This window comes from Borostomias antarcticus, assembly GCF_949987555.1.
Source record: "Borostomias antarcticus genome assembly, chromosome: 9".
Lineage (NCBI taxonomy): Eukaryota > Metazoa > Chordata > Actinopteri > Stomiiformes > Stomiidae > Borostomias > Borostomias antarcticus.
This window is the reverse complement of record NC_140242.1, coordinates 24,065,503-24,091,814: the sequence shown is the minus strand read 5'-3', so window position 1 is coordinate 24,091,814 and position 26,312 is coordinate 24,065,503. Positions and strand designations below refer to the sequence as shown.

Here is a 26,312-nt window from a genome sequence, read left to right as displayed (position 1 = left end):
CAAATACTTGGAGACAAACTTTATTGATTCTGGTGATCATAGTTGATTTTCAATCACAATCCGAATTATGAAAATATTTTTCTTAAATTCCATTGACTTTGACTGGAGGAATGGAGCAATTTCGAAAATTTAAAAGAAGGCGAAATACTGTTTTAAATTCTCACGGTTAGTAGGTTATTACTGTAAAGACACTCACAAGTTTTCGTTTTAATAACTTCACCGAAATGGCTTCGTAGTAATTATTAGAAAATCCGGTCTATGGGAGTTTACATTGAAACTCCTCTCCGATAGGAACAAATCCGCTAGTGGCGCATGTTTTCACTTTCCCTCCCTATATAAACGGGTTATTTTGATAAACTGGCCACATTTTGTGAATCTACATGGTTACTTTCTCGCCTGTAAACACATTCAAACTTCATAAAGTGACATATTAATAGTCATGGGGACAAAATTGCTCTTTTGGTCGGAGCATTGGGGCGGGGGCATGGGATATCTTGACCAACGAAAGAGAGATCTGTTCTGCTTTCAAAATCTGCCCAATCGGAGGCACCTCAGCAGGCAGCAAGTTTGTAAATATTCGATTGGGACATGACTTGATGCCTCCCTGCCTCCGAATGCTGCCTAAATAGGGAGCATTTTAGCCGTTTGAGAAACAGCCGATGCCCCCCTGCTTCCGAATGCTGCCTAAATAGGCAGCTTTTTAGCAGTTTGAGACTCAGAGCCATTATCTGACGTGTCGCGTCATGTATGCGATATATTTTGGACCACAACCCTATGACGGAAATACGACGCTTACGAAATGACCTGTGGGGGCATCATGAGCTTTTATGTTTATGATAAAAAAAACAAAAAACAAAGAATAACTTTTATGTTTATTATCATTGTCAGCAAGTCTTAAATTAATGTCATAATTCTACATGGACTATTCCTTTTCTAAATCCGAATGTATCCATGCTAGGGTATGGTATGGAGCTCTATGTTGTGATATGAAAAAAAAAAAAAAAAAATCCCCCTGTGGTTTGATCATAGAGTAAATAATAAATAAAAGTAGTTGATCTTACAGTGTATGGGGTTACATGTTGACGTGCTGCCCCCTACTGGATATGGTACACTAGTGCATAAGGAAAGGCAGTAACATGAGTAACATGGTCACTATGAAAATAAAAGAGAACAAAAAAGCAAAGAACCCAAGCATTGTTCTCAAAATGGTCGAACCACGTTTCATGCTTGCTCATGGAACATGAACATTTTTATGTAGCTCATATAGCAGTGGCTGGATTAGCCTGTTAATAGCCAACCAAGTGAGACCCACATCCCAAGTGCTACAAGACTGGGTTAGCTATATTAAAATGTAGAAGTTGACCAGGATATTTTAAAGAAACAAAATGTGCCACAATATTAGCTAGTTATGCATTGCAGCATTTTATCCAGGGAATTATGGCAACTCTGTTGTAGGCTGGACACCCAGACTGCTCCCTATCACCATGGAGACCTCAAGATGCTAAAGTCATTATGCTGGCGGGAAAAGAGAGGTGATGTAAGCAAAGACCACAGCATAAAACAGGAGATTCCTTTATTTCATGAACATCGTATCTCCTAACTTATAATTTGACCAGAAACCCACAATACTACACATTAAGTACACTACAGTAGGCTATAGGCTACTTCTCTGCGAACATGTTTGTGTGGAAGGGTACATAAATTGCAGGAAATGCCTAATTTACTGTCCTTTCCTGTTTGCGGCAGATGAGTAAAGGTATTTTCCTTTCCCTCAGTGGTATCAGTCCCAACATACTTCTGCTACCGTCGGATTTGATGGAAAAGACTACAGAAGAACAATGCTGAGGATTTTGACTTTGTGTTTCCTTGCCAGGGAGTCATTCTCCCATCATCCTGGTCTCTGTGCCCTGGCTTCTGCCAATGTCGTGATGAGGAAATACTGTGCCCAGATAAGGGACTTACCTACATACCCCAGATTAGCTCGGCTTCAACAGCAAAACACCTGAGTTTGGCTGGTAACTCTATTAGCGTCTTTGGACCACAAGGGTTTCTACATTACTCAAATTTAAGCCATCTGGATCTTCAGTTCAATTTAATCAGTTGCATTCATCATGGCTCATTCGCCTCTCTGATTGGCCTGACAGAACTTTGCCTTGGAAACAACAGGATCTCCTTACTTGAGAGACAGGCTTTTTTTGGACTGACCAATCTAATGTACTTGGATTTACATGGAAATCAACTGCGTGATATTAAACTGGGTACGTTTGATGGTTTGACTCATCTGAGGACGCTAAGACTGAGTGGCAATGCTCTTACATTTTTGCCTCGAGGGATTTTTGTTGGTCTAGGATCACTTGAGACCCTCTATCTGGAAAATAATCAGATCAGGTTAGTGTTCAGGGACACTTTTAAAGGACTTGGACATTTGCATGAGCTCCATCTCTCTGGAAATATGTTGTCATGCTTTCCACACAGTGCTCTTAAACCACTTTCATCACTGTCTGACCTCCATCTGAATGATAATGTCATAACGCAAATGAAAAACACACATCTCAAATCCCAGGCGGAATTAAAGGCGTTGTCTTTCAGCAAGAACATGTTGTCTACGATTGACCCACATACCTTCTACCTCTTATCCAAACTGGAGCTGTTGAGGCTGAACGAAAATGGTATTTTGAAGATAGAGAAGCATACATTTTGTCACTGTACTCACATCAGGGAGATTGACCTTAGTGACAATTTAATCTCCAGTATTGAGGATTCTGCTTTTGTGGGTTTAACACACCTCAGGGTTCTCAAGCTGAACCGGAACAGACTGTCCCTCTTCAGTCCAAGGGCATTTCAAGGCAGTTCTCAGCTGTCATTTTTCAACTTGAATGAGAACCCATGGGACTGTGGCTGCGGAATACTTTGCTTAAAAAGATGGTTTGAGTCGGGCAACAGACTTCTCCGTGTGTCTGGGAGGTGCTCTCAACCCGAAACCCTGAGAGGGCGATACCTGGGTGCCATAAGCAGCGCATTCATCCAAAGCAGCGACAGGATGTGCAGCGATGCACTCCCGCAAGTCAACTGTGGAACAACTGCCATCGCCTATAGAACATGGCTGTCGGAGCCCAACATTGAAGACACGCAGATGTATAAAGGGGAGGACAGGCCTGCCTCCAAGGTGGTCATCAAAAACGCACACAAGCGCGACATTTCAGAGCATATTCAATCAGGAGTTTTGCCAACTGAACGTAAAATGACTCGGTCAATACCGACACGAATCCCAACTTCTGCTAAGGACATCACAGTCAACGCTGCTTGCATTTACAATCATGAGATCATCAACATATCTACGCGGTCTGTTACCTCCACCTCTGCAGTTATAGAATGGAGTTTGGCAAGAACGGACACCAACAATGTGTATTTCAGGGTCATGTATGACCAGTTTAACACCAGAAGTAGGTTCAGTCGTTTCATCAATGTCAAACAGGGCACAGTTTGTAACCTCTGCGACCTGCGGCCCTCCACACCCTACTTTGTGTGTGTGGAAAGTGTGGTCCAGGAACTGGTCTGCCATGTGGCCTCTCGTGACCTCTGCCTTGGTATAATCACAAACGCTGAGCCCCTGTCAGGCCCGGGGCCTCAAACCATCACACTATACTTTAGTGCCATCAACACCTTGGCAATCCTCACTGTCCTTGTTCTCATTGGCTATGTCTCGTTCACGATAAGGAGACATTGGAGCAGTGCTTTAAACCTGGTCTTCTCACGGAAGAGGAGTATCTCCTGTGCCATGTGTACTGGGATACTAATGTCTGATTGCAACTCTGGAATTCAAACCAACAGTTCCCAAACTGGCACTTACCAGCCCAATGACATGGATGCCATAGATTTGCCACCTGCTAATTAAACTTGCTACCCATCCTTTGAAGACATTGTGTGGTTTGAAAGGATTCTATGAACTAGCTTGGACTGTAATCTTTGAGCACCTGTTAAACATTTGTTTTTCCATTGTAGGTGTGTACATGCAAAACATTTATATTGTTTTGCCATTGTAGGTGTGTACATATAATATGTATTATATTAAATATTCATTTATTTATCTGTCTTGTCATGTTGTACTTGTGAAATCATCTCTTTGCCAAGAAACCCACTACCCAAAAGTAAACAAATCATCCACAAGGTGGCAGAATACACCACCAGAAATGTTCCAATAGCTTCACGCTGTCAGTACAACAGTAGTCCAAGAACAATACCAGAATAATATCTAATGATATTATCAGTACAACAGTTGTCCATGAACAATACCAGAGTAATATAGCAATTATATTATCAGTACAACAGTAGTCCATGAACAATACCAGAAAATGATATTGTTTATCATTAACTTATATTATTAACAACTTAATTTGAAAACAATGAGGCAAAAATTAAGGAGGCAATGGTTGGTTTTAAATAGATATTAAAAGATTTATTACAACATTGTATTAATTCATGATATTTTAAACATAACTTTCACAAGTTACAAGTTGACTGCCAACACAATGTCACAACCCTTTTAAGCAGTTAAGTAGAGGTAAAAACAAATTGCTAAACATTTCATGAACTTGGGACCATCTACGGTTACAACTACAAAAGAGACACATTTTCAATGTTACCTATCTGACTGAGACATTAGTTAAATAACGATTAAATTCTCTCAGAGAATTATTCACTCATGCAGATAGCACATAACAGTGAAATTTAATATATTGTATAAAAAACTTGTTTAACAAAAAGGAATGGCTGATATTTCAGAACAGAAAGCAGAAGTTGTCTCAGTAAACTACACAGTAGTAAGCCAATACATTAAAAAAAGTAAAGGCAAAATGATTCAATGGTGTTGATTAGCAATCTACCATATTATTTTCATAATTTTCACAATGCTTACAAGCAGAAGTAATAACTTAATGATTTTCCTCTTAGGACTGGAGGAGCAGCATGATTCTATTAATTAAATGAAGACATTGTGAAGTTTGTGGATTGCCTATCAAGGGTCGTCAAGTTCAATCTTTAATTGATAAAAGAATAAAGCTTAGGCTAGGATTCTACTACACCCAAACTATTCTATAAAACAATGCACATAACACCTGGAGAGAACATACAATTTATCCTTAATAATTTACAATGTTTCCTAATAATGTAATCTCATAACATCATAACTTTATTGAAGGAGAAACAGCAACCACACATCCTTAAGAGTGTTCTGGTTCTAACAAGGAAATTAACAATCACCTACTAAGCAGAAACAGTATTCAAAAACATGATATTTCCTATACCAAGCAATTATGTACATAAAAAACCTTACAATAGAAGTGTTATAAAACATAATAAATAACATGAATAATTGAAATTACCCTGGGAGTGATATGACACATTAATGGCACATGGTGAAGTCAACATCAACTTGTTTGAGTCACGTAAAATATACTGCAATCCTACAATCACTGCCTCAGGAACAATCAGTGTACAGAGATGGAATGTTGACCAAATAACACACAATCCTATCCAGACCCTCCCTACTACTAGTTTACAAGTGGAGGTACAGTAACTTGGAACATTCAAGTCACATTATGGTACTGGCAGATGTAGCCAAACTACTCACTCACAAAAAAGTTGTCAGTTCAAAATCTGATTCAGTCACTTATGTTTTTGTAATGAGACAAGAGTATTCAAATCTACTACTAAAAGCTGCCAGTATTGAACATGTGAACAGTCAAACTCTAAAAAGGTAAACCCTTCACCTCTCATAATGTGCAAAATGTAAAAGGCAAAAATAAAAGTGTTTTTTCAACATAAAGATAGTGCTTACAAAGGACATTTAACAACATTCCTTCCAAATGAGCCAAGACACACTTTGGTAAGGGTTTGTTAATATCACACAAGTTCTTTAACATCATTTCAACTCATTTCAACGTCATTAAACTCACTCTGCTGTTCACAGAGATCCACAAAGAAATGGCATGTGTATAATATCAATAAATAAATGTTAAGTTAAAAAGACAATCAGTTTCCACTGCTACACTTAAAGTGCCTTCTCTTCTCTTGCATCGTCACTCTTTTCAGACAGGCCATTTTGATTTCAGGAACTTTCAAGGACATAAAATGGACAAAACTGAAACAAAACAATGAGGAGGTACAGTGAGGTCCAAACCCAAGCCGAGCGAGAGTTCCGTCCCCTCGTCTCGCCGTGGCCGTGGAGGCGTGGCCTCACTGGTGGCGAGGCCAATCAGCTTCCCGAGGGCTGGGACCGGGTGGTGCCCCCCGTTGGCCGGGCCTCCTCTGTGCTCTGGTCTGATGTGGCGGCAGTGGCACCGGCGGGGGCAGGGTCAGCAGGGGTCGTGGAGGAGGAGCTGACCCCGTTGGAGGTGCTGACGGAGCTGTGCTGGATGGCCTCGGTCTGAGGGCTGCCGGGGACCGACATGTCCTCACAGCTGTCCTCCTTCTCACTGGCTGAAAGGACACATCACAGACACCTGAGTCCTCAACAGATCCTACTGCTTTCTTTTCACTGTCTTCTGTGGGTCATAATATCTCTACATACATGCTGTATTCTACTCATGTTAGAGTCATGCACCAAAGGCTCGTTTACTTCACCTGGGGAAGATCAGATACTTGTGTGTATGTGTACCATTTACCATAGATTGCATCACATGATTTTCCCTCACTATAATTACAGTTAAATTCCAATGTCAATTTAAACCCACATCATAAGCGTTGCGTTCTGGGGCAGGTGGCAGCGTTTCCTACCCTCCCCTTCTCCTAGACCTCTTCTCATTTGTTTTTTGCTACCTTGCCAACTACTGCAGCGACAGATGATTACAGCACCTGATTTTAATGATGCTCACACTGGAGAGTAGGAAAGACTTGGAGTCGAAATGCCACCAGCTGTTAGGCAGTTGCATTGAATTAATTGGATGACAATGAAGAAAAAAAGAAACTGTTCTCATGCTCTGAATCATAAAGGACTAAGGACCAATATGATAATTAATATTGCTAATGTTACGAAGTCAGTTGAAATGGCACTTGGCAATGAATAATTGTGTTTGGTATTTGAAAATGTGTGATACAAAAGAGATGCAATAAAATCCCATTTGAAAGGGCTGTTCTGCCTTCTTGGCGCGGACTTTGATCAGGGTGATTTAGACCAAGTGAATGTCAGAGCGTCGTAAAAACATCCCCGCCACGTCTCCCTGCAGAAGGTTGGCGCCCGGCTGAGTCAGCCTGGGCTTCTGTCCCCTGCTCCAGTGCGTATTATCACTGCTAATGGCGTTAAGCACAGGACCGGAAGGAGGGCTGGGGAGAGGCTGGCTGCCCTGTCACAGTACACAGTGCTGCTGGCCCCCTAAGCAGCCTCACCCCTTCATCTCTGATGGGCTTTCCCGCCGTAAGCAGATGGGCCGCTCGCGCTGCCAAGAGGAAGTGTGGCCTGGCCTGTCTGGAGGCCGGCTTGGTGATTTTCTCCCATCTGCCATTGCGGTGCCCGGGCAGGGATGGAGGAGCAGGGATGGAGGAGTAACTGGGATGGAGGAGCGGGGATGGAAGAGCAGGGATGGAGGAGGAGATGGGATGGAGGAGCAGGGATAGAGGAGGAGCTGGGATGTAGGAGCAGGGATGGAAGAGGAGGGATGGAGGAGCAGGGATGGAGGAGGAGCTGGGATAGAGGAGGAGCTGGGATGGAGGAGCTGGGATGGAAGAGCAGGGATGGAGGAGGAGCTGGGATGGAGGAGGAGGAGGGATGGAGGAGGAGGAGGGATGGAGGAGGAGGGATGGAGGAGGAGCAGGGATGGAGGAGGAGCAGGGATGGGGGAGAAGCAGGGATGGAGGAGGAGCAGGGATGGAGGAGGAGCAGGGAGACAGGACGTATGGTCCAATACTGGATGTGTGTGTGGGCTGTCGGCTGCGCTCTCCTAAAAATCTTCAACACCCGTCAGCAGCATCCATAACTCAAGCTATAGGATGACTAGATGAGCCTATATTTCCTCCTCACGAGTAAAAAGAGCTGCAAGCCGTCATCCTTCACAAAGGTCTAAGGGTGGAAAGAAATCCTCAAAAACACGAGGATGACCCAATTCATCTCCGGATTCTGCTCAAAACATGGGGAGGGGAGACAACAGCAAATGAGGCAGGGCTGTGCCGGCCCCGGTCCAGCATGCAGGCCGTCAGTCCCATAATATACTGAAGGAGGGAGGCGTCAGCCGGCGTGCCTCACAACAGGGACGCGTAATGAGCAGCGCAGCCCGGCAGCCAGACCCTCGCTGAGAGAGCTCGGCGGTCTTGTCAAGCTCTCCGCTTTAATGGACTCATTTTGGAGGCAATCATTGTCAATACGAGTCAGCGGGCGAGTTCGGAGCGACTTGTTCTGCATACCGCCGGCGCCGCCTGTCCGACGGGAACAGTGAGTTATGGGTATGCTGAGCTGAGCTGACAAAAAACTGACACCGGGAGGCACAGGAGGACACATCCCTGAAATGGTAGGAATTAGAAAGTAGAGCTCGCAGTAGAGTACAGAGGTGCTTACACAGTGACTGCAAAAAAACAAAACAACTGGTGGCAGCCATTGAAGTTTTACAGTGAGCACCTGAGGAGCCAGTGCTAGTGGGCAGAGAGGGAGTCGACCATCGCCTCCTGGTCCTGCCACAACCCCCCCCGCCCCCAACCCCACCACCACCGGTGGCCGAGTGGTACAGTAATGGATCAGTCTAGCAATGCGTCGACCCGGGTTCGGTTCCCAGGTTCAGCTTTTGATATCAGCATTTTTTGTTGTTGCTGTTTACGCCCAACATTGTCTCATGTTTCTATGCATGTAAAACAAAATCATATCTGATTCATGAAAAACAAATCAGATAAACACTGTATTAGGAAAAGTTACATTTTCTTAGCCTGGATCCTGTGGTATTAGCCTACATATAAATCATAAGCTACCTGCACATCTGGGCTGAGGTTTTGCCCCTTGAGTGTCAGGTTTCACTAACTATGTGTTCTTTTTAATTTGAGTGTTGAAGCAAACGAAAAAAACTGTATTATCCGTCACATAGCAGGATTATACAAAAACTACCAGAACGATTTTCACGAAACTCAATGGAGGGATGCAGCATAAGCCAACTTAGAACCCATCCAAGAGACCTGGACACTGAACTAGTGCCCCTCTACCCCTCCCAGAGGCATGGACACTGGGATAGGGCCCCTCTACCCCTCCCAGAGGCATGGACACAGGACTAGTGCCCTTCTACCCCTGCCATTGACATGGACACTGGGGTAGTGCCGTCCTTTTTACCCCCCAGTGGAATGAACACTGGACTTAATTTCTGTATATAGTTTTGTAACTTATGTTGTCTGTTATTGTCTGTAATGGCTGATTTTAAAAATTGTACAAGTAAAGTATGTTCAGTTGTGTTTAAACATGACCACCTCTAATAAAAACCACTATCAGTTACACCACCAAAAAGCTTACTCTTCAATGGTGCAAGTGTGCTATATTTATACTGAGAAGTGAGTTTAACCATTTCAACTCGATTACACCAACAAAATGCATTAATGAGCGGAGCTCTGTGCTCTCTGAGCACCCTTTCTAGTTATTATTAATATTAGGGGCCGGGTAGCCTCAGCTGACGGTCCCTCTTGTATTTCCCAATATTCTGAATCTTCCTGGGAAGTCTGACTTCCCATGCATGAAAAATCACCAAACCTTGCCCATAGGCCCAGTCCTATAACAGAAGTCCTCAACTGACATGGGGGGTGTTAATGAAATTCAAGTATCACCAATGTGTTACCCCCCAATTTGTTTTTTCTGTTTTCCCACTTGATTGATGTTTTCTGAGTTTCTCTCAGTTTATTGTTTTAACCTCTGTGAAACTGCCTTTCCATCCATTCCCAGAGAACCCCTCTGTTTAGATAGAACATTTGGTTTGTGACATCACTCCCCTGTACCCTTTGTCTGAGTGCACGTCACCTCCTCTATACGAAGTTATCAAAGAGACTGCATGACTGAGTCACCCACTCTTGACTTGGATACACTTCCTGTTCTTGAGTCCGCTTTGCAAACCGTAACAGAATAAAACTATTGTCTTTTGTTTGAAACCAGCTTGAATCGACCACATCGCGTGTTCTTTGAAATCTACCTTAAACCAAGTATATAAATACTTTCATAGGGGCCAATAGTCCTGATGGTGGCACTACAGCAACAGTCTTAAGTTTAAAACTTAAAATAATCATAACAAATCAGCCGTACGTGCTATCACTTTGCAAACACCACCAAAACATAGGCCCAAGTGAGTGGAAACTTCCATATGCTTTGAGCTTGCAGGAATTCTCAAGCCCATCACTTTTTCTCAAAATCTGTAAAACCTATCAAACCCTACTCCTCCAACATTTTTGGGTCAATTGACACCCCAATTGCTACACTACATCTTTAGACTATCTTCCACAAATGATCTTCACAGATTTTTTAAATATCAAAAACTGAGCCCAACATCAAAATGTTTTACTGTAAACAGAACTGCAAGCAGCTACTGCAAATACTCGCTTTATAAATCTCCAATGTTCATGAAAATAACTGACAAAAATTCAGAATTTTATCTCAAAAACTGTATTTTTTACAGTATGTTGAAGTCTGTCCTCATTTTGTCCCCTCAAACTACTGCTCTTCATGCAGGAAAAAATACACTACCCACAATCCTATAGTGCAACATCAATGTTTCCACCAATCAGAAACGTTGTTGTTGGCAACCCCGCCCCAATAGCAGACCCTAGGACTACAACTGGCTAAATTGACTCTAATTGTCTAATTGAGAGGAGACCTGTGCCACTGATTGTTTGATTGGTTTCCACCTTCCACCTTGTTAGTCTGTATAGCCTACACGTAGTCAACGCCAGACCCATGAGAGTTCTTTCGCTAATACACTAAGTAAGCTATGCTAACTACGCTACTGCATGCTGCAGATCTCTCTATGGGTCTGGGACACTTCATGCAAAAATCTTGTGCTCAAATCCTGGCAATTCATTAGTCAGTAGGGATTGTTGATCCATTGCGCACAGGTGACATTGACGTTAGATCATAAACAGGAAATGTAGGCTATTTGTCCATTGCGCAAAAGTAACGAGCCCATTTAAATGTGAGTAACTGTAACTGCGTTATTTTAATTCGAAAAGTAATTAGTTACATTACTAGTTACCTCCAAAAGTAGTGGAGTTACAGTAACGCGTCACAAAGTACAAAGTAACGCGTTACTCGCAACACTGTTAACTGGTTGGTCAGCTGAGTGAGATGTGCCAGAGTTGACCTGTAAAAGGAGCAATGTGGTGATTGGCTGGTGGGTCAGCTGAGTGAGGTGATTGGCTGGTGTGTCAGCTGAGTGAGGTGATTGGCTGGTGGGTCAGCTCAGTGAGGTGATTGGCTGGTGTGTCAGCGGGGTGAGGGTGTGCTATAGCTGGTCCGTAACAGGAGCGATGCAGCCCCCCCTGTGGCAGCCCTGAGGAAAACTAGCGGCTGATTATTTTTTATTTTTTTTACCAATATGACAAACGACAGAGTCATCAAAACACACAACTCGTCTCGGAGTACGTGGATAAACTTCTGGGGAAGTTTCCAGACAGGAGAGCGGAATTGGTAATGCGTCTGCAGCTGGGGGAGGGCAGGCGATGAGCGAGACGTGTTTCCCTCCGGCGTTGAAGCCAGGTCCATTTCTGGCCGCGTTTGGCGGGCGGCCCCGGGCCGGGGATAATGGAACATTACTCACTGTGATAGCCAGACTTCTTCTGCATGGCTGTTACAGGGCAATCTTTATGAGCCAGAAGAAGCTGCTTCAGCTGAGCCACTTCGCTTCTCAGCAGGGAGACTTCATTCTGCAGGACGGGAGAGACAGACAACGGCACTCAATAACACGCTCGCTTTGGAGACCTGACTGAGTGCATCGCACACGCACACACACGCAAGCACACACACACACACATTCACACACACACAAACTTCTCCGGCCTACTCTACAGTCTTGAGATCCGCCTGTGCTTGGAGACAATACCCAAACATGACCTTGTATTAGTGACACCGCCTTCCAACACCGTCGGTTATGTCATAGTGGATGTGAAGACATCATTCTGCTGTCTCTCTCTCTTGAGTGAGTGAGACAAAATTCCGTTTTGTGAATTCAGCTAGCGCTCTATCTACAGTATATTTATTTACACTACTCATAACCGTTCCTTTTTATCTGGACCGAGGGGAAAAACATCCACTCATACCTCTGGGCTCTCCCTGTCTGTCCCAGAGGCCTGGGTGACTGTTACATTACCAAACGCCAGCTCCCATTTCCATCCTGGAGAAACAACAGAGGCAGCCGTGTAACGGCCGGGGGGGTGGGGGGTTGGGGGGAGGGGTCGGGTGGTGATGCACTTTTTCAATTATGCTGTTCCCGCGCTTTAATTATGGGCCTTTACTGGGCTCCCCAACAGCATCTTTGTCAGAGGTGAGCTGTTCTCTTCTGTTCCGATTGTCAGCACAACTTTGCAGACGCTGCAGAGATTTACACTCCTCAGTCATTCCCCGCCCCCGGGGGAGCCCGCGTGCGGCACGCCGTAAAGACGACCACATTACGCTGAAGGTGACTTTAGCGGGATGTAGAGCAGCCAGGGGCCCTCGCTACACCCTGCGGCACATTTAGACTTTCTCTCCTCCTTTAAAGGACTACGGGCAGCTTCATCTATTAGCTTAAAAGCGGCCAATTTATTTGAATCCATCTGTTTAGCCTTGCTGGCGTTGGCAGGGCTGGGCTGTTGTGAGACAGATTTAGACACAGCTGGTAGAGCCCCGTGTAGCTCTCCAACACCATGTTCCCTGCCTTCCCCCATTACTGCTACCTCAGGGTTCCCCCCCCCCCCCCTCCCCCACATCATCACCCCCTCCCCTCCTCCCCTCCTCCACAACATCACCCCCTCCCCTCCTCCACAACATCACCCCCTCTCCTCCCCTCCCTCCCTCCACAACATCACCCCCTCCCCTCCTCTTCTCCTCCACAACATCACCCCCTCCCCTCCTCCACAACATCACCCCCTCCCCTCCTCCACAACATCACCCCCTCCCCTCCTCTTCTCCTCCACAACATCACCCCATCCCTCCCCTCCTCCACAACATCACCCCCTCCCCTCCTCCACATCACCCCCTCTCCTCCCCTCCCTCCCTCCACAACATCACCCCCTCCTCTTCTCCTCCACAACATCACCCCATCCCCTCCCCTCCCTCCCTCCACAACATCACCCCCTCCTCTTCTCCTCCACAACATCACCCCCTCTCCTCCCCTCCTCCACAACATCACCCCCTCTCCTCCCCTCCTCCACAACATCACCCCCTCTCCTCCCCTCCTCCACAACATCACCCCATCCCTCCCCTCCTCCACAACATCACCCCCTCTCCTCCCCTCCTCCACAACATCACCCCCTCTCCTCCCCTCCCTCCCTCCACAACATCACCCCCCCCTCCCCTCCACAACATCACCCCCTCTCCCTCCCTCCACAACATCACCCCCTCTCCCCCCCTCCCTCCCTCCACAACATCACCCCCTCCCCTCCTCCCCTCCTCCACAACATCACCCCCTCCCCTCCTCCCCTCCTCCACAACATCACCCCCTCTCCTCCCCTCCCTCCCTCCACAACATCACCCCCTCTCCTCCCCTCCCTCCCTCCACAACATCACCCCCTCCCCTCCTCTTCTCCTCCACAACATCACCCCCTCTCCTCCCCTCCTCCACAACATCACCCCCTCCCCTCCTCCACAACATCACCCCCTCTCCTCCCCTCCTCCACAACATCACCCCCTCTCCTCCCCTCAATCCCTCCACAACATCACCCCCTCTCCCTCCCTCCACAACATCACCCCCTCTCTTCTCCTCCCTCCCTCCACAACATCACCCCCTCCCCTCCTCCACAACATCACCCCCTCTCTTCCCCTCCCTCCCTCCACAACATCACCCCCTCTCTTCCCCTCCCTCCCTCCACAACATCACCCCCTCTCCCCCCCTCCCTCCCTCCACAACATCACCCCCTCTCCCCCCCTCCCTCCCTCCACAACATCACCCCCTCTCCCCCCCTCCCTCCCTCCACAACATCACCCCCTCTCCCTCCCTCCACAACATCACCCCCTCTCTTCTCCTCCCTCCCTCCACAACATCACCCCCTCTCTTCCCCTCCTCCACAACATCAGAATCCTTTTATTGCCATTTGTACTACATGCATTTTTTTGCGACATTGTGGAGCCAGCAACACAACAATGGACCAGTGCAAAAACAGGACAGGAAAGTGCAAAATACACACATAGTGCAAAACTAGCAATGCATTTGACCTACAGAGAGTGCAGTAGTCAGTATTCAGTATAGTGCAAAATTGCAGGGGGCAGGGGAGAGAGTCAGAGGGGAGCCTTGTTGATAAGGCTGATGGTCGAGGGGAAAAAGCTGTTCCTGTGTCGAACCGTTTTAGTCTTTGACGACCGCAGCCTCCTGCTAGAGGGGAGCGGTGTGAAGAGGCCATAGCCCGGGTGGGAGGGGGTCGGCCATGATCACCCCCTTTCCTCCCCTCCCCTCTTACCCTATGCAGCTTCCCCCCTACCCCCCCCACTCCTACCCTCCACAACATCCCCCCCCCTCCCCTCAGTGCAGGCGCCGTCGCCCAGCAGGGCTGTGTTGCCGTCGGTACGGCATGGCATCGACAGAGGACATGTTGCAAACCACTCTGCAGTTCAGGACTGAACGGCTAGCTTCAAATACCGCAGAGACGCCTATTTATCCCCATGCTGGACTCCTGTTACAGTGCAGTTTTACTGAGTGCATAACTGAAGCCACAGAAAGTGGAACGGCTGTAAAATGTCAAGTTATTCAAAACACAGTGCAGAAGTTGAACTTGTTTAGAAGTTTATGAATGAATCCAGAATGTGAGGGAGCGTGCGTTTGGCGAGGCTGGAGCCCTGTGGGCCGCCCGCTCTGACACCTCATTAAAAAGCCGGTTAAGGATGATGTTCAAGTAATTGTGCATCATTAGATCCGGCTCGGCCGATCAGCTGGGCCAGCGTGGGAGCGTGGGAGTTGGTACAAAAAGCGCACGGCTGATTAATGCCCTTGTATAAAAGAACACTTTCATTCTTTGACATTACATTTTCGCCGCAAGTTCTTCCGTTGTCCACAGATAAAAGCACCACTCCCTCCGTCTGCGCCCCATCATCCTCCTCCTCCTCCCTCCATCATCCTCCTCCCTCCCTCCCTCCCTCCATCATCCTCCTCCCTCCCTCCCTCATCCTCCTCCTCCCTCCATCCTCCTCCTCCCTCCCTCCCTCCATCATCCTCCTCCCTCCCTCCCTCCTTCCATCCTCCTCCTCCCTCCATCCTCCTCCCTCCCTCATCCTCCCTCCATCATCCTCCTCCTCCCTCCATCATCATCCTCCTCCCTCCATCATCCTCCTCCCTCCCTCCCTCCATCATCCTCCTCCCTCCATCCTCCCTCCATCATCCTCCTCCTCCCTCCATCCTCCCTCCCTCCATCCATCCTCCTCCTCCCTCCCTCCATCATCCTCCTTCTCCTCCCTCCATCCTCCTCCTCCCTCCATCCTCCCTCCCACCATCCTCCTCCCTCCCTCCTCCTCCCTCCCTCCTCCTCCCTCCTCCTCCTCCTCCCTCCCTCCATCATCCTCCTCCTCCCTCCATCATCTTCCTCCTCCCTCATCCTCCTCCTCCCTCCCTCCCTCATCCTCCTCCTCCCTCCCTCCCTCCCTCCCTCCCTCCCTCCATCATCCTCCTCCTCCCACCATCCTCCCTCTCTCCATCCTCCTCCCTCCCACCATCCTCCTCCTCCTCCCTCCCTCCATCATCCTCCTTCTCCTCCCTCCCACCATCCTCCTCCTCCTCCCTCCCTCCATCCATCATCCTCCTCCTCCCTCCCTCATCCTCCCTTCTCCTCCCTCCCTCCATCATACCCCTCCTCCTCCCTCCCTCCTCCTCCCTCCATCATCCTCCTCCTCCTCCCTCCCTCCCTCATCCTCCCTCCCTCCCTCCAGCCTCCTTCCCCCCTCCCCCTCCTCCCTCCCCCCTCCTTAATTTGCCTGCATCAATTTAACCCTTTGAAAGCACAATGATGACCATCAAAAGGTGACATCTGTGACTGAATAAACCCACCTCCCATTTCCTCCTCCTCTCCTCCTTCTCTCCTCCTCCTCCCCCCTAACATCTCACTCTGCCTTTATAGACAAATAAGACAGTGAGCAAATAAACAGCACATCTCATTTAATAGGGTGGAACGCCAACGCGCAGCGCCCCAGCTCACACTTATCAACAGAGACAACGGTTACGTGAACTGTTTCGAACCTGTCAGCGTCGGATCCTAATTGCTTCCTGCGAAAAATGAAGGTTCAAGCAGACACCTTTCCCTGGGAGATTTTGCAGGCTGCGCAGTAAAGAGCTGGGAGAGAAGCGAAGCCACGCTTGTGTGCGGCTGACATCTGGAGGATACATCTTTATTGACAGGGACGTATCGATGTTAGGGGCCCCGCAACACCGTCGCTGTCACGCGGAAGCTCTTCTTAATCAGCTTTAACGACTTCATCACCACACAACGGGGAGACGCACGCGCTCAAAAACACACAAACACACACACACACAGAAAAACACACACACAAAGAATGCAGACGCGCTATCCTATACACGAGCTAGTGCACACGCAAGACGAACCCACGGTCAGAGCCGCATGGCGTGACGGGCGGTGCGTACCTGCAGCTGTCCGTTCATGGAGTTGAGGTCCTCGGCCTTCTTCTCCAGGGACTGGACCCACACCTTCCTCTTCTGCCGGCAGCGGGACGCCGCCGCCCGGTTGCGCTCCAGGAACTTGCGGCGTTTCTCGTCCGGGTCCTCGCTGGTGGCCCTGCGCCGCCGGCCCCCCGTGCTGGGGGCGGGGGTGTGCTGGGTGGGGGGCGGCCGCGGGGACGCCTGGCCAACACACACGCACGCACACACATGCACACACACACACACAGAGCACAGGAACAACTGCAGGCGCTGCACCCAAACATCCGAGCTGAGACGTCTACAGTCATTATTGAGTATTAAGAGAGAAATGATGTACGAGGAAGCTAAAACACTACACTGAACTTGGCGTGTATGTTTGGGGGGGTGAAAGAGCTCGTGCCTGCCCCCGGGTGGGCGCTGCTGGTACTCACATGCGTCTCAGTGGTGGAGGTGGCGGGCTGCTGGAGGGAGCGGGGGCCGGGGTCCTCGGGCGGGGGTGGGGCCGTAGATGGGGAGGGGCCCCGGGGAGGGCGTGGGTGCCGGGGCGGGGCCGGCCGTGTGGGTCACCGCACTGCTCTGGAAGTCCCCGGCGTCTCCATTGGTTACCTGAGGGAGCTGCTGACTCAGCGCTGCTTTCAGCTTCTGAGGAGACAACAGGAGAAGAGCAGTCAGGACTGTGTGTGCAGCTGTGTGGGATAAACACACAGAAAATATATCAACCCAGAAGGGCACTCAGAGAGCGCAGAGCTCTGCCCATGATGCATGTCGTCAGCATGTACAGGGACATTAGGGTACTGATACTTCAAAAATATACTGGTGGTGCATCACCGCTGCCGTTTATGAGCAGCTGGGGTCAGACGAACGGGTCTCCAGCTCTGCGCTCTGATCTATCTCAGCTACCTAACTAGCTAGATATGACAGGACCGAGTGCTACCTAACTAGCTAGATATGACAGGGCCGAGTGCTACCTAACTAGCTAGATATGACAGGGCCGAGTGCTAGATAGCTAGTTATGACAGGACCGACAGCAGTAATCTACCTAGCGAAGAGCATAACTAGGTAATTCAAAGCAGTTGATTGTCACCATCATTCCATGATTTAATTATTTTGGTTGTAAGCCTGCAAAATAGCTTGGTAGCTAGGTAGCTGAATCAATCTTTCCCAGCATGCTATTGATATTAGAAGCTAACTAGCCATGGATGTAATCATTGCATAGTACTAGCATGTGCTGGTCTGGTCTATCTGGCAATGTTAACAAAAGTGAAAAATAATTTGTCATTCGGCCCCGTGATTCAGATCCACTCTAAGATTTAATGGGTTCTTCGTTGGCCCATCCTACACCCCTCCACCAAGTTTCATGAAAATCAGTCTGGTAGTTTTCGCGTAATCCTGCTGACTAACGAACACACGGCAACGAAAACATAACCTTTGTCCTGGGCGGATGTAACCATTTAAGACAGAGATGTGGAGTATCAGGAATGATTGCCAATTAGACTTTAGAACAAAGACTTCATAGTTTCCGCTGGAAGCTGTCATGGCCGATGTTCTACTCCCCTGAAGAGCTAGAGACGTCCGCTTGTCAGGGAATGCTGTGCCTCTTGGGTGTGTCATGGCAAACATGGCGACCCCCCCCCCCCATCAACAACTCCCAGCCCCCTAAACCATGTCCCTGTGCATCTGTCAGACTAACCATAAAACTCATAAAAGTCACCAGGAAAACATGCAACGCATGCACCACACAGATTCATAACACATCCAGTTTCCTCATTATATTCTCACCATAACCCTTGGAAAATAACACTCTTACAGTACATTTATAATGGTTGTTTGGTGTACTCCGACGATAAACATGATCGTTCACATGTCCTATGTGTTGCACATAATTTAAAGGCAGAATCCTGGAGTATCAAATAGCGAGAAAACAAGTTGAAGGTGAATGAGCCTCCTCCGTGGGTAACAAAGTGAGCAGGAACACACATTTACATGGAGAGAACAGAGGAGCACATTATTCTAAACAACTACCTTTGCCAGGCCAATCTATCTACCAAATTAGTTTATCATGTAATACCCTTCCAGAAGCTCTTCTGGCAGAAACAAGATATTATTCTCCTGGAACGACCCATAGAAGGAGAGGAAAGCCAGTCAGATTCATATTTCATCTCTGCCACAGAAACCTCATCAGTGTAATAACCCTCCATCTCATGGGTGTTATTCAACCATCTGCTGCTATATTACTTATCTTTATTTTGCAACTAATTAACAGCATAATCTTCTAAATTCAGCAAGTTAATTATCATTATTGTGGTCTTTGCAGCATCATCAGTCCTTGTAAAGCGCCGTCTCCGCACCCCTGGAGAGAAGGGTGGGGGCTGGGTGCAGAGTGGGGGGGGCCTGGGCGGGGGTTTGTTTTCTTGACGTGTGCTCATTAGGTGTTTGCTGATGAGCTGAGTGCATGGGGGGTGGGGGTGGGGGTGCCCAGGGTGGGGGTAGTACAGGTCAGGCTGGATTCTGCTGAACAAAAGGTTCCATGCGGGGTGAGGCTGACTTAATGTGCGTTTCTGAGCGCGTGCCAGGACGCCCCCAGCTGGCGCCCGTGGCCAGCCCCCCTCCGGTTGGCCCCGGCAACGGCCTGCTGAGTGCGACGCTGTCTCTGCGTTTGTCATCCCGACATCCCTGGGTCCCGACAAACCCCTCCCCCGGTCCCCCCTCCCCTCTCTTCCTCCTCCTCCACGGATAAACACCCTCCCCCAAACTCCCTCCCTCCAGGCTGCGCTTTACCTGTTAATTTCCAGAGGGGCGGCGTGCTGTGAACACTTACAGGTTCCCTGGTACGTGCTTCATCACCGTGCCAACGGCCTCCCTAACAACGCTCCGTATCGCTGCCCTTCAGCCGTCACCGCTCAAACCACAGAAGCCGCCGCCCACGGCCCTCACACACGCCCCGGACGCGCTCGCTGCACTCCCCCCTGGCGCCTTCACACCACCGTAGTCCATGACAAAATACATTCCAACTACTCTACATGATCGTCTAATTCATGGGTTCCCAAACTCCATCAATGTGGGCCTCCCCTCTGAAAACAGTGACACACCCAACCCCCCAAATTTGTCCATTTTGCAAGGCAGCATTAGCTACCCCATAACGTTACACAGCTAAGTTAGCTCGGTGGCACCTGCTGTTGCTAGTTAACGTTATGACGTTTTCACTTCACACAATACAGTCATGCCCGCGGGGGGAGGCTCTCTCTGCACTATCCGCAAATTTAATATACATCTCTCTCATTATTTATTTCGATTTTTATGACTTTTAAAATCCTGTTTCATTCATAAAAACCATAGAATTTTTTTTTTTTCTTCTAACCATCCCTCCGCGCCTACCCTGAATTTCTTTGGGGCCCCCCAGGGGAGGCCCGCCTCACAGTTTGGAAATGCCTGGTCTAATTCATTTGGTCGTACAGTAGGTATGTTATTCTCTATTAGACGTTTCTAACTTAGAAATTGAGAATAGAAATAATTAAACACAGGTAAGCTTATCTAACCATTCCACCAGCTACCATCGGCTCCCTCTTCTGGTGAAGGTAAGTAACTACATGCATCGTATTGGTATCAGATTGCTCTGTTTTTGTAATTACGCTCTTCTTCTGACAGCCCGAATTACCACTGGATCAAGTTTGAAGAAAGCGTGTCCACATAAGCATACGACCCTGGATGTGACGATGCGCAGAGGAAAGCTAGAGTAAGCGTAAAACCATTACCAGCTTGGCTTCTGATTGGACGGGCTGCGGAGAGGGGGGGCCTGGGATCCCGGGGACGTTAGGCACCACGGTGACGGGTCTGACGAGCTGACGGCACAGGGACACGAGGAGAGACCAGCACAGGGAGAATTAGTCTTTCCCAGTGAGAGGCAGGCAGGCGCCCTCTCTAAGCACACACACACACAAATGCAGACACACATATGCAGACATGCGCACAGACACACACACACACACACACACACACCACGGGCTCCATGTTTCCTCATATCTCAGCCTCATTAGTCTGGATGGCCTGTTATTTTGTGGAGGCAGCGCCACATGGAGATGCAGCGCGCGCTAATGAGCCTCTGCCTGTCTGTGAGGAGAGCATATGGACAGAGGGGTGGAGGAGAGAGGGGAGGAGAGAGAGGGATGGACGGAGGGATGAGAGAGAGAGGGATGAGACAGAGGGACGGACAGAGAGGTGGAGGAGAGAGGGATGGATGGAGGGGTGGAGGAGATAGAGGGATGGACAGAGAGATGAAAGAGAGGGATGGAAGGGGGGATGGATAGAGAGGGATGGATGGAGGGATAAGAGAGAGGGATGGAGAGAGGGATGAGAGAGAGGGATGGACGGAGGGATGAGAGAGAGGGATGGATGGAGGGATGAGAGAGAGGGATGGACGGAGGGATAAGAGAGAGGGATGGAGAGAGGGATGAGAGAGGGATGAGAGAGGGATGGACGGAGGGATGAGAGAGAGGGATGGATGGAGGGATGAGAGAGAGGGATGGATGGAGGGATGGATAGAGAAGGATGGACGGAGGGATGGATGGGCGGAGGAGAGAGGGATGGAGAGACACTAGCTGGAGAGCCAGAGACGGGCCAGGAGGAGGGACAGAGAGAGGGAGAGTAGAAGAAGAAGAAGGAGGAAAAAGCAGCAGTGTGGGATATCTTCTTCCTCTCGCTTCTCTCTCTCTTTCTCCTCTCAGAGCCCCAAACACAGGGAACATGAAGGTCCTCTCTCTCCTGTCAAGAGCCCCAAACACAGGGAACATGAAGGTCCTCTCCCTGCTGCGTCCCAATGAGGAGACCCATCATCTGTTGCCGAGCGTTCCACACAGACAATCAGGCCACGGAGAACATGGAGAACATGGAGAACCTGCCCATCAGCATCCACTGGCACGCCGGACAGAGAGAAGGAGCAGATCATCTAAAATATCTGTATGTTAGCGAACAAGCTAAGCCGATACTGAGACATTACCAGGGGCAGCCATGTTGAATGATTGGCATGCACATCAGGTGTGTAAGCCCACCCGCCCTGCCAGAATTATAGCGTAGTGATTAAAATGATACAAGGACAAATGGCAGTGAGGTATCCTGGACTGGAACCGAACATCATTTGGCTGACACAGTGTCTTTGCTACAGTGGCATACAGCTGCTCTCCAAGGCCCATTAGTTGAAGCATCCTCTCTGGCTATCCAACGCAGTGCCAAAGTCACCAGTGCCAACGTTGTCAGTAGCATGCCTGCTCTTGTGGGTGCAGCGCCAATATGTGGCTTCAACATATCACTAGAATGCAGACAGCCTAGTGTACAGTCAAGCCAGAAAGTCTGCACACCCCTTTCACCTTCTCCACGTTTTATTACATTACAGACTTATTCTACAGTAGATTGAGTTCATTTTTTGTCTCGAAATTCTACACAAAATAGCCCATAATGACAAAGTGAAAACAGGTTTTTAGACATGTGTGCTAATTTATTAAAAATCTAAATGTACAATATCATATGTACACAAGTGTGCACACCTTTTAATATGACACCCAAAAGTGAGCTGAGGTGTATTTTATTTCCACCGATACTACTTGAGATGTTTCTACAAAGTCCACCTGTAGTAAAATAAATTGATTGGACATGATTGGGGATTGCCAACACCTGCCTATATAAGGTCCCACAGTTGCCAGTGCATGTCAGAGCAAACTCCAAGCCATGGGGTCAAAGGAATAGACCTTTCCTATTCAGGCAGCAAGTCCCTCTCCCCTAGTTACTGTTGCTATGACCCACAAGCTTTGGAGCAAGTTAATAAAATGCCCACTGAACAGCACATACCTGATGATTCTCTCAAGGATTCCTGACAACATTGCTGTATGTTATTTGCCAGATGCCACTACTTCTAAGAGAGTTCTACAGAAAGGCCTGAAGTATTTTACACAAAGGATATATCCATGAAATGTGGATTTCAGACGGAGCAGGTGACACCATACGAGTTGACGCTAGGTGTTGGCGATGTATGCGGAGGATCGTGGAGTCTAATGGCATATGTAAAGCAGGGTGAGTAAGTTAGTGGCATCCATTCTTAGAAAATAAGCCTGTGAGAATGATCTATTTACTACTAGCTACGGGCTAATTAGCTACTCTACATCAAGCACCTAATTAGCTATTAGCTTCGTAGCTTTTTGTGTTGCCGCTGTTGTAAACTGTGTGGAGGTATTTTCTTCGAATCTATGAACACAACGAGGGACAAGCTTTGTTTATGGGACATCAAAGGTGTGGTCTTAAGAAATCAGGCAACCTTTTTGGTTATTATTCTCCATGTGATTGACAGGTCGGAAAGGTCCATTATCTGCAGACCTCAGAAATAGGATTGTGTCAAGGCATATATCTGGAGAAGGGTACAAAAAAATTCTGCAGCTTTACAGATCCCAAATATCACAGTGGCCACCATCATTCGTAAATGGAAGAAGTTTGGAACCACCAAACTAGCCCTAGATCTGGCCGCCAGACCAAACTGAGCAATCGGGGAAGACGGGCCTTGGCCAGGGAGGTGAGCAGGAACCCGAAGGTCACTCTTCAGCGTATCCCTGTGGAGATGGGAGAACCTTTCAGAAGATCAACCATTCAGGCAGAAGGCTTTTATGGTAGAGTGGCCAGACGGAATCCACACCTTAGTAAAAGGCACATGACAGCCCGCTTGGAGTTTGCCAAAAGGCACCTAGAGGACTCTCAAACCATGAGAATCAAGATTCTCTGGTCTGATTAAACCAAAATTGAACTTTTTGGCCTGAATAGCAAGCGTCACATCTGGAGGAAACCAGGCACCGCTCTTCACCGGGCTAATACCATCCCTACAGTGAAGCATGGCGGTGGCAGCATCATGGCACCTAGATCCTTGAAGAAAACCTGCTCCAGAGCGCTTTGGACCTCAGACTGGGGCGAAGGTTCGCCTTCCAAAAGGACAATGGGCCTCATTCACCAACGAAGTCAAGAAGTTCTTACGAAGCATTTCTTCTTAAACTGTATTTACGCCGTTTCTAAGAAAATTCTGGCATTCACCAATGGTTTCTCATCTGGGATTTGTTCTCAGCTAAGAACAGAATATACGAACACTGAATAGCAGTCGTAGGCCATTTGAGTGCGGAAATGTAGACTATGCAAAATTGGTGATTGCGGTTGCCTCAATTCTACAGTTGGATGATATATGATTGAAATACAATTATATTTGCATAATTCCCAATAACCTGTCCTAATCATAACCATAATTTCCATTGTAAACGTGTGCGTCAGAGTATCTGATATGTCATAGTTTAAATCGTTTCGCTCCGAATAGCTTGTTATTCGTGTTGATCAGTCTTGAAGATGTCGATAAAATATTTAGATTGTGTGTTAATAATTTGTGATTTTGGTGTAAATTAATGAGTGTTGTGTTTTGTTGCACCGTGAGATTTTGCTGTATATGCCTACCAACAAATCCATGACCATTTCATAATTTGTTGATTGCGGTCACCTCAATTCTACAGTTGGATGTGTGTTAGCGCGCTAGACGGAAAGTCTGCTGCGGAGAGGGTGGTAGTCCGTGTCCCTGGTGTCTGTATCCATATCGCCAGCGGCGCGCACACCCAACAGTGCTGTTGTCCCTATTATGGCACCAACGCGCTGGTCGAACTCGGACAACAGTGGGCACGCCGGCCCCCCTCCAGTAGCCTGCATATCTCTCCTCAAGATTAAACATTCACGATTCCTTTATTTGTCACATGCAGCCTAATGTCCAGTCACAGTGAAATGTTGCTGCCGGCTCCAAGGTTATGGTCATTACAGATGAAACTCTAATACTCAATTTACAAATGACACAATAAGGACAATTTCTATACAGTATGTAGATAAGATAAGGTACCTCTTTTGTCAACTGCTAGCGTTGACAGCTGTGTAGGCTATATAGCCTACATTTTTGTAGACTGTAGGCTTGTATTTTGTATTCTATCACATTTACATTTTGCACTGTTCTGCCTCGCTATGTTTATGCACCAAGGCAAATTCGTCGTAGTAGGAGGCCTACTTGGCTGAATTAAAATCAGATTTTGATTGCCTACGCTGGATTCAAAACGCAGTCCTCTGACTTGCTAACGCACATGACACAACCCCACCTAAACCATTATGCTATCGAAAAGCTGGCGAGTCGTGTGCGCGAATGACTGGTATTCATTCAGAGAAGTGACATCTGCGCACGACCCTGGAGTTGCATATCCTTATATGGGGCTGGCGGGGAGTTTACCTATGCTAATTCATGTGAGCGGCCACGAGCTTTGAATTTGAGAAACCATGAGATTCGCAGGAAGGTGCGAACTCTTCCAGCGGTTTACGAACACGTCGTGAATCAGACGGGAGCTTTCCTTAGAAACGTTCTTAGGAAGAAATTTAAGAACAGAACTTAAGAATATATTGGTGAATGAGGCCCAATGACCCTAAGCACACAGCCAAGATAACAAAGGAGTGGTGTCGGGACAAGTCTGTGAATGTCTTTGAGTGGCCCAGCCAGAGCCCAGACTTGAACCCGATTGAACATCTGTGGAGAGACCTGAAAATGGCTGTGCACCGACGCACCCCATCCAACTTGATGGAGCTTGAGAGGATCTGCAGACAGGAATGGGAGAGCTTGCCAAAAAATAGGTGTGCCAAGCTTGCAGCATCATATCCAAGAAGACTTGTCGCCGTAATTGCTGCCAACGTCACTTCAACAAAGTATTGAGTAAAGGGTGTGAATACATATGTACATGTATTATTTCAGTGTTTTATTTTTAATACATTTGCAAAAAAATTCGAAACATTTTTTTTTCACTCTTTCATTATGGGGTATTGTGTGTAGATTGATGAGAATAAAATATAATTTTATTATAATATTATATTATTATAAAATAATTTGATCCATTTTGGAATAAGGTTGTAACGTATCAAAATCATTTTGGAAAAAATGAAAGGGTGTGCAGACTTACTGGTTTGACTGTAAATGGGCCTGGTCAAATGAAGCCCTTTATAACTAGCATTTTAACTGCTTCTTTCTTTAGTAATCACTGTTAATAGACGAAGCCCATCTGAATTGATCAAATATGATACTATACTCACAGGGATGGCAGTGGGAATATGTACACTGGAGCTTGTGATGGAGGCTGGGATGGTTACTGGCATGGTCTGGCCGTTGGAGAGCTGTAGGAGGACAGGGAAAGTGCCAGAAACTGGACTGGAGGGAGGAGAGAAGAAACACAGGTCAGCCAAGACCCAACAATGAGTAACTGAGCTTTGATAAATGCTTGAAATAAAACATGGTCAAATCTGACTGATGATAAAGTGGTTAGTTACAGTGTATAAAACAACTGAAAGTGTAGTAAACGGACACTGAATTGGAACTCAAGCACATGAAGAGAAATTAGATGTAGAAATCATATTGTTCTTTGAGCTCTACTGTAACTACAAACCAAAAAATCCAAATGATCAGCAAACCCTCTTTCCATGAAATGCAAAATTACCAAGACA

The 26,312-nt window shown here is 47.5% G+C and overlaps 2 protein-coding genes across 2 annotated transcripts; one reads left to right on the top strand and one right to left on the bottom strand.

The window, feature by feature from the left end:
- Window positions 1–3,040: 3,040 nt before the first annotated feature.
- On the top strand, window positions 3,041–3,895 carry LOC311312917 (TLR4 interactor with leucine rich repeats-like; the record flags this gene model as incomplete). The annotated part of the gene is made up of 1 exon (XM_084442925.1): window positions 3,041–3,895. The coding sequence occupies one exon, from the start codon at window positions 3,041–3,043 to the stop codon at window positions 3,893–3,895; it is 855 nt and encodes a 284-aa protein (XP_084299051.1).
- A 627-nt stretch (window positions 3,896–4,522) lies between these two features.
- Window positions 4,523–26,290, bottom strand: atf2 (activating transcription factor 2; the record flags this gene model as incomplete). Its single annotated transcript, XM_084442923.1, is given in 8 exon segments — window positions 4,523–6,477; window positions 11,763–11,868; window positions 16,764–16,979; window positions 17,210–17,248; window positions 17,250–17,420; window positions 20,531–20,617; window positions 25,905–26,019; window positions 26,280–26,290. Coding segments are annotated over 8 exon segments (969 nt in total). The 3' UTR covers window positions 4,523–6,253.
- Between the last annotated feature and the right edge of the window lie 22 nt (window positions 26,291–26,312).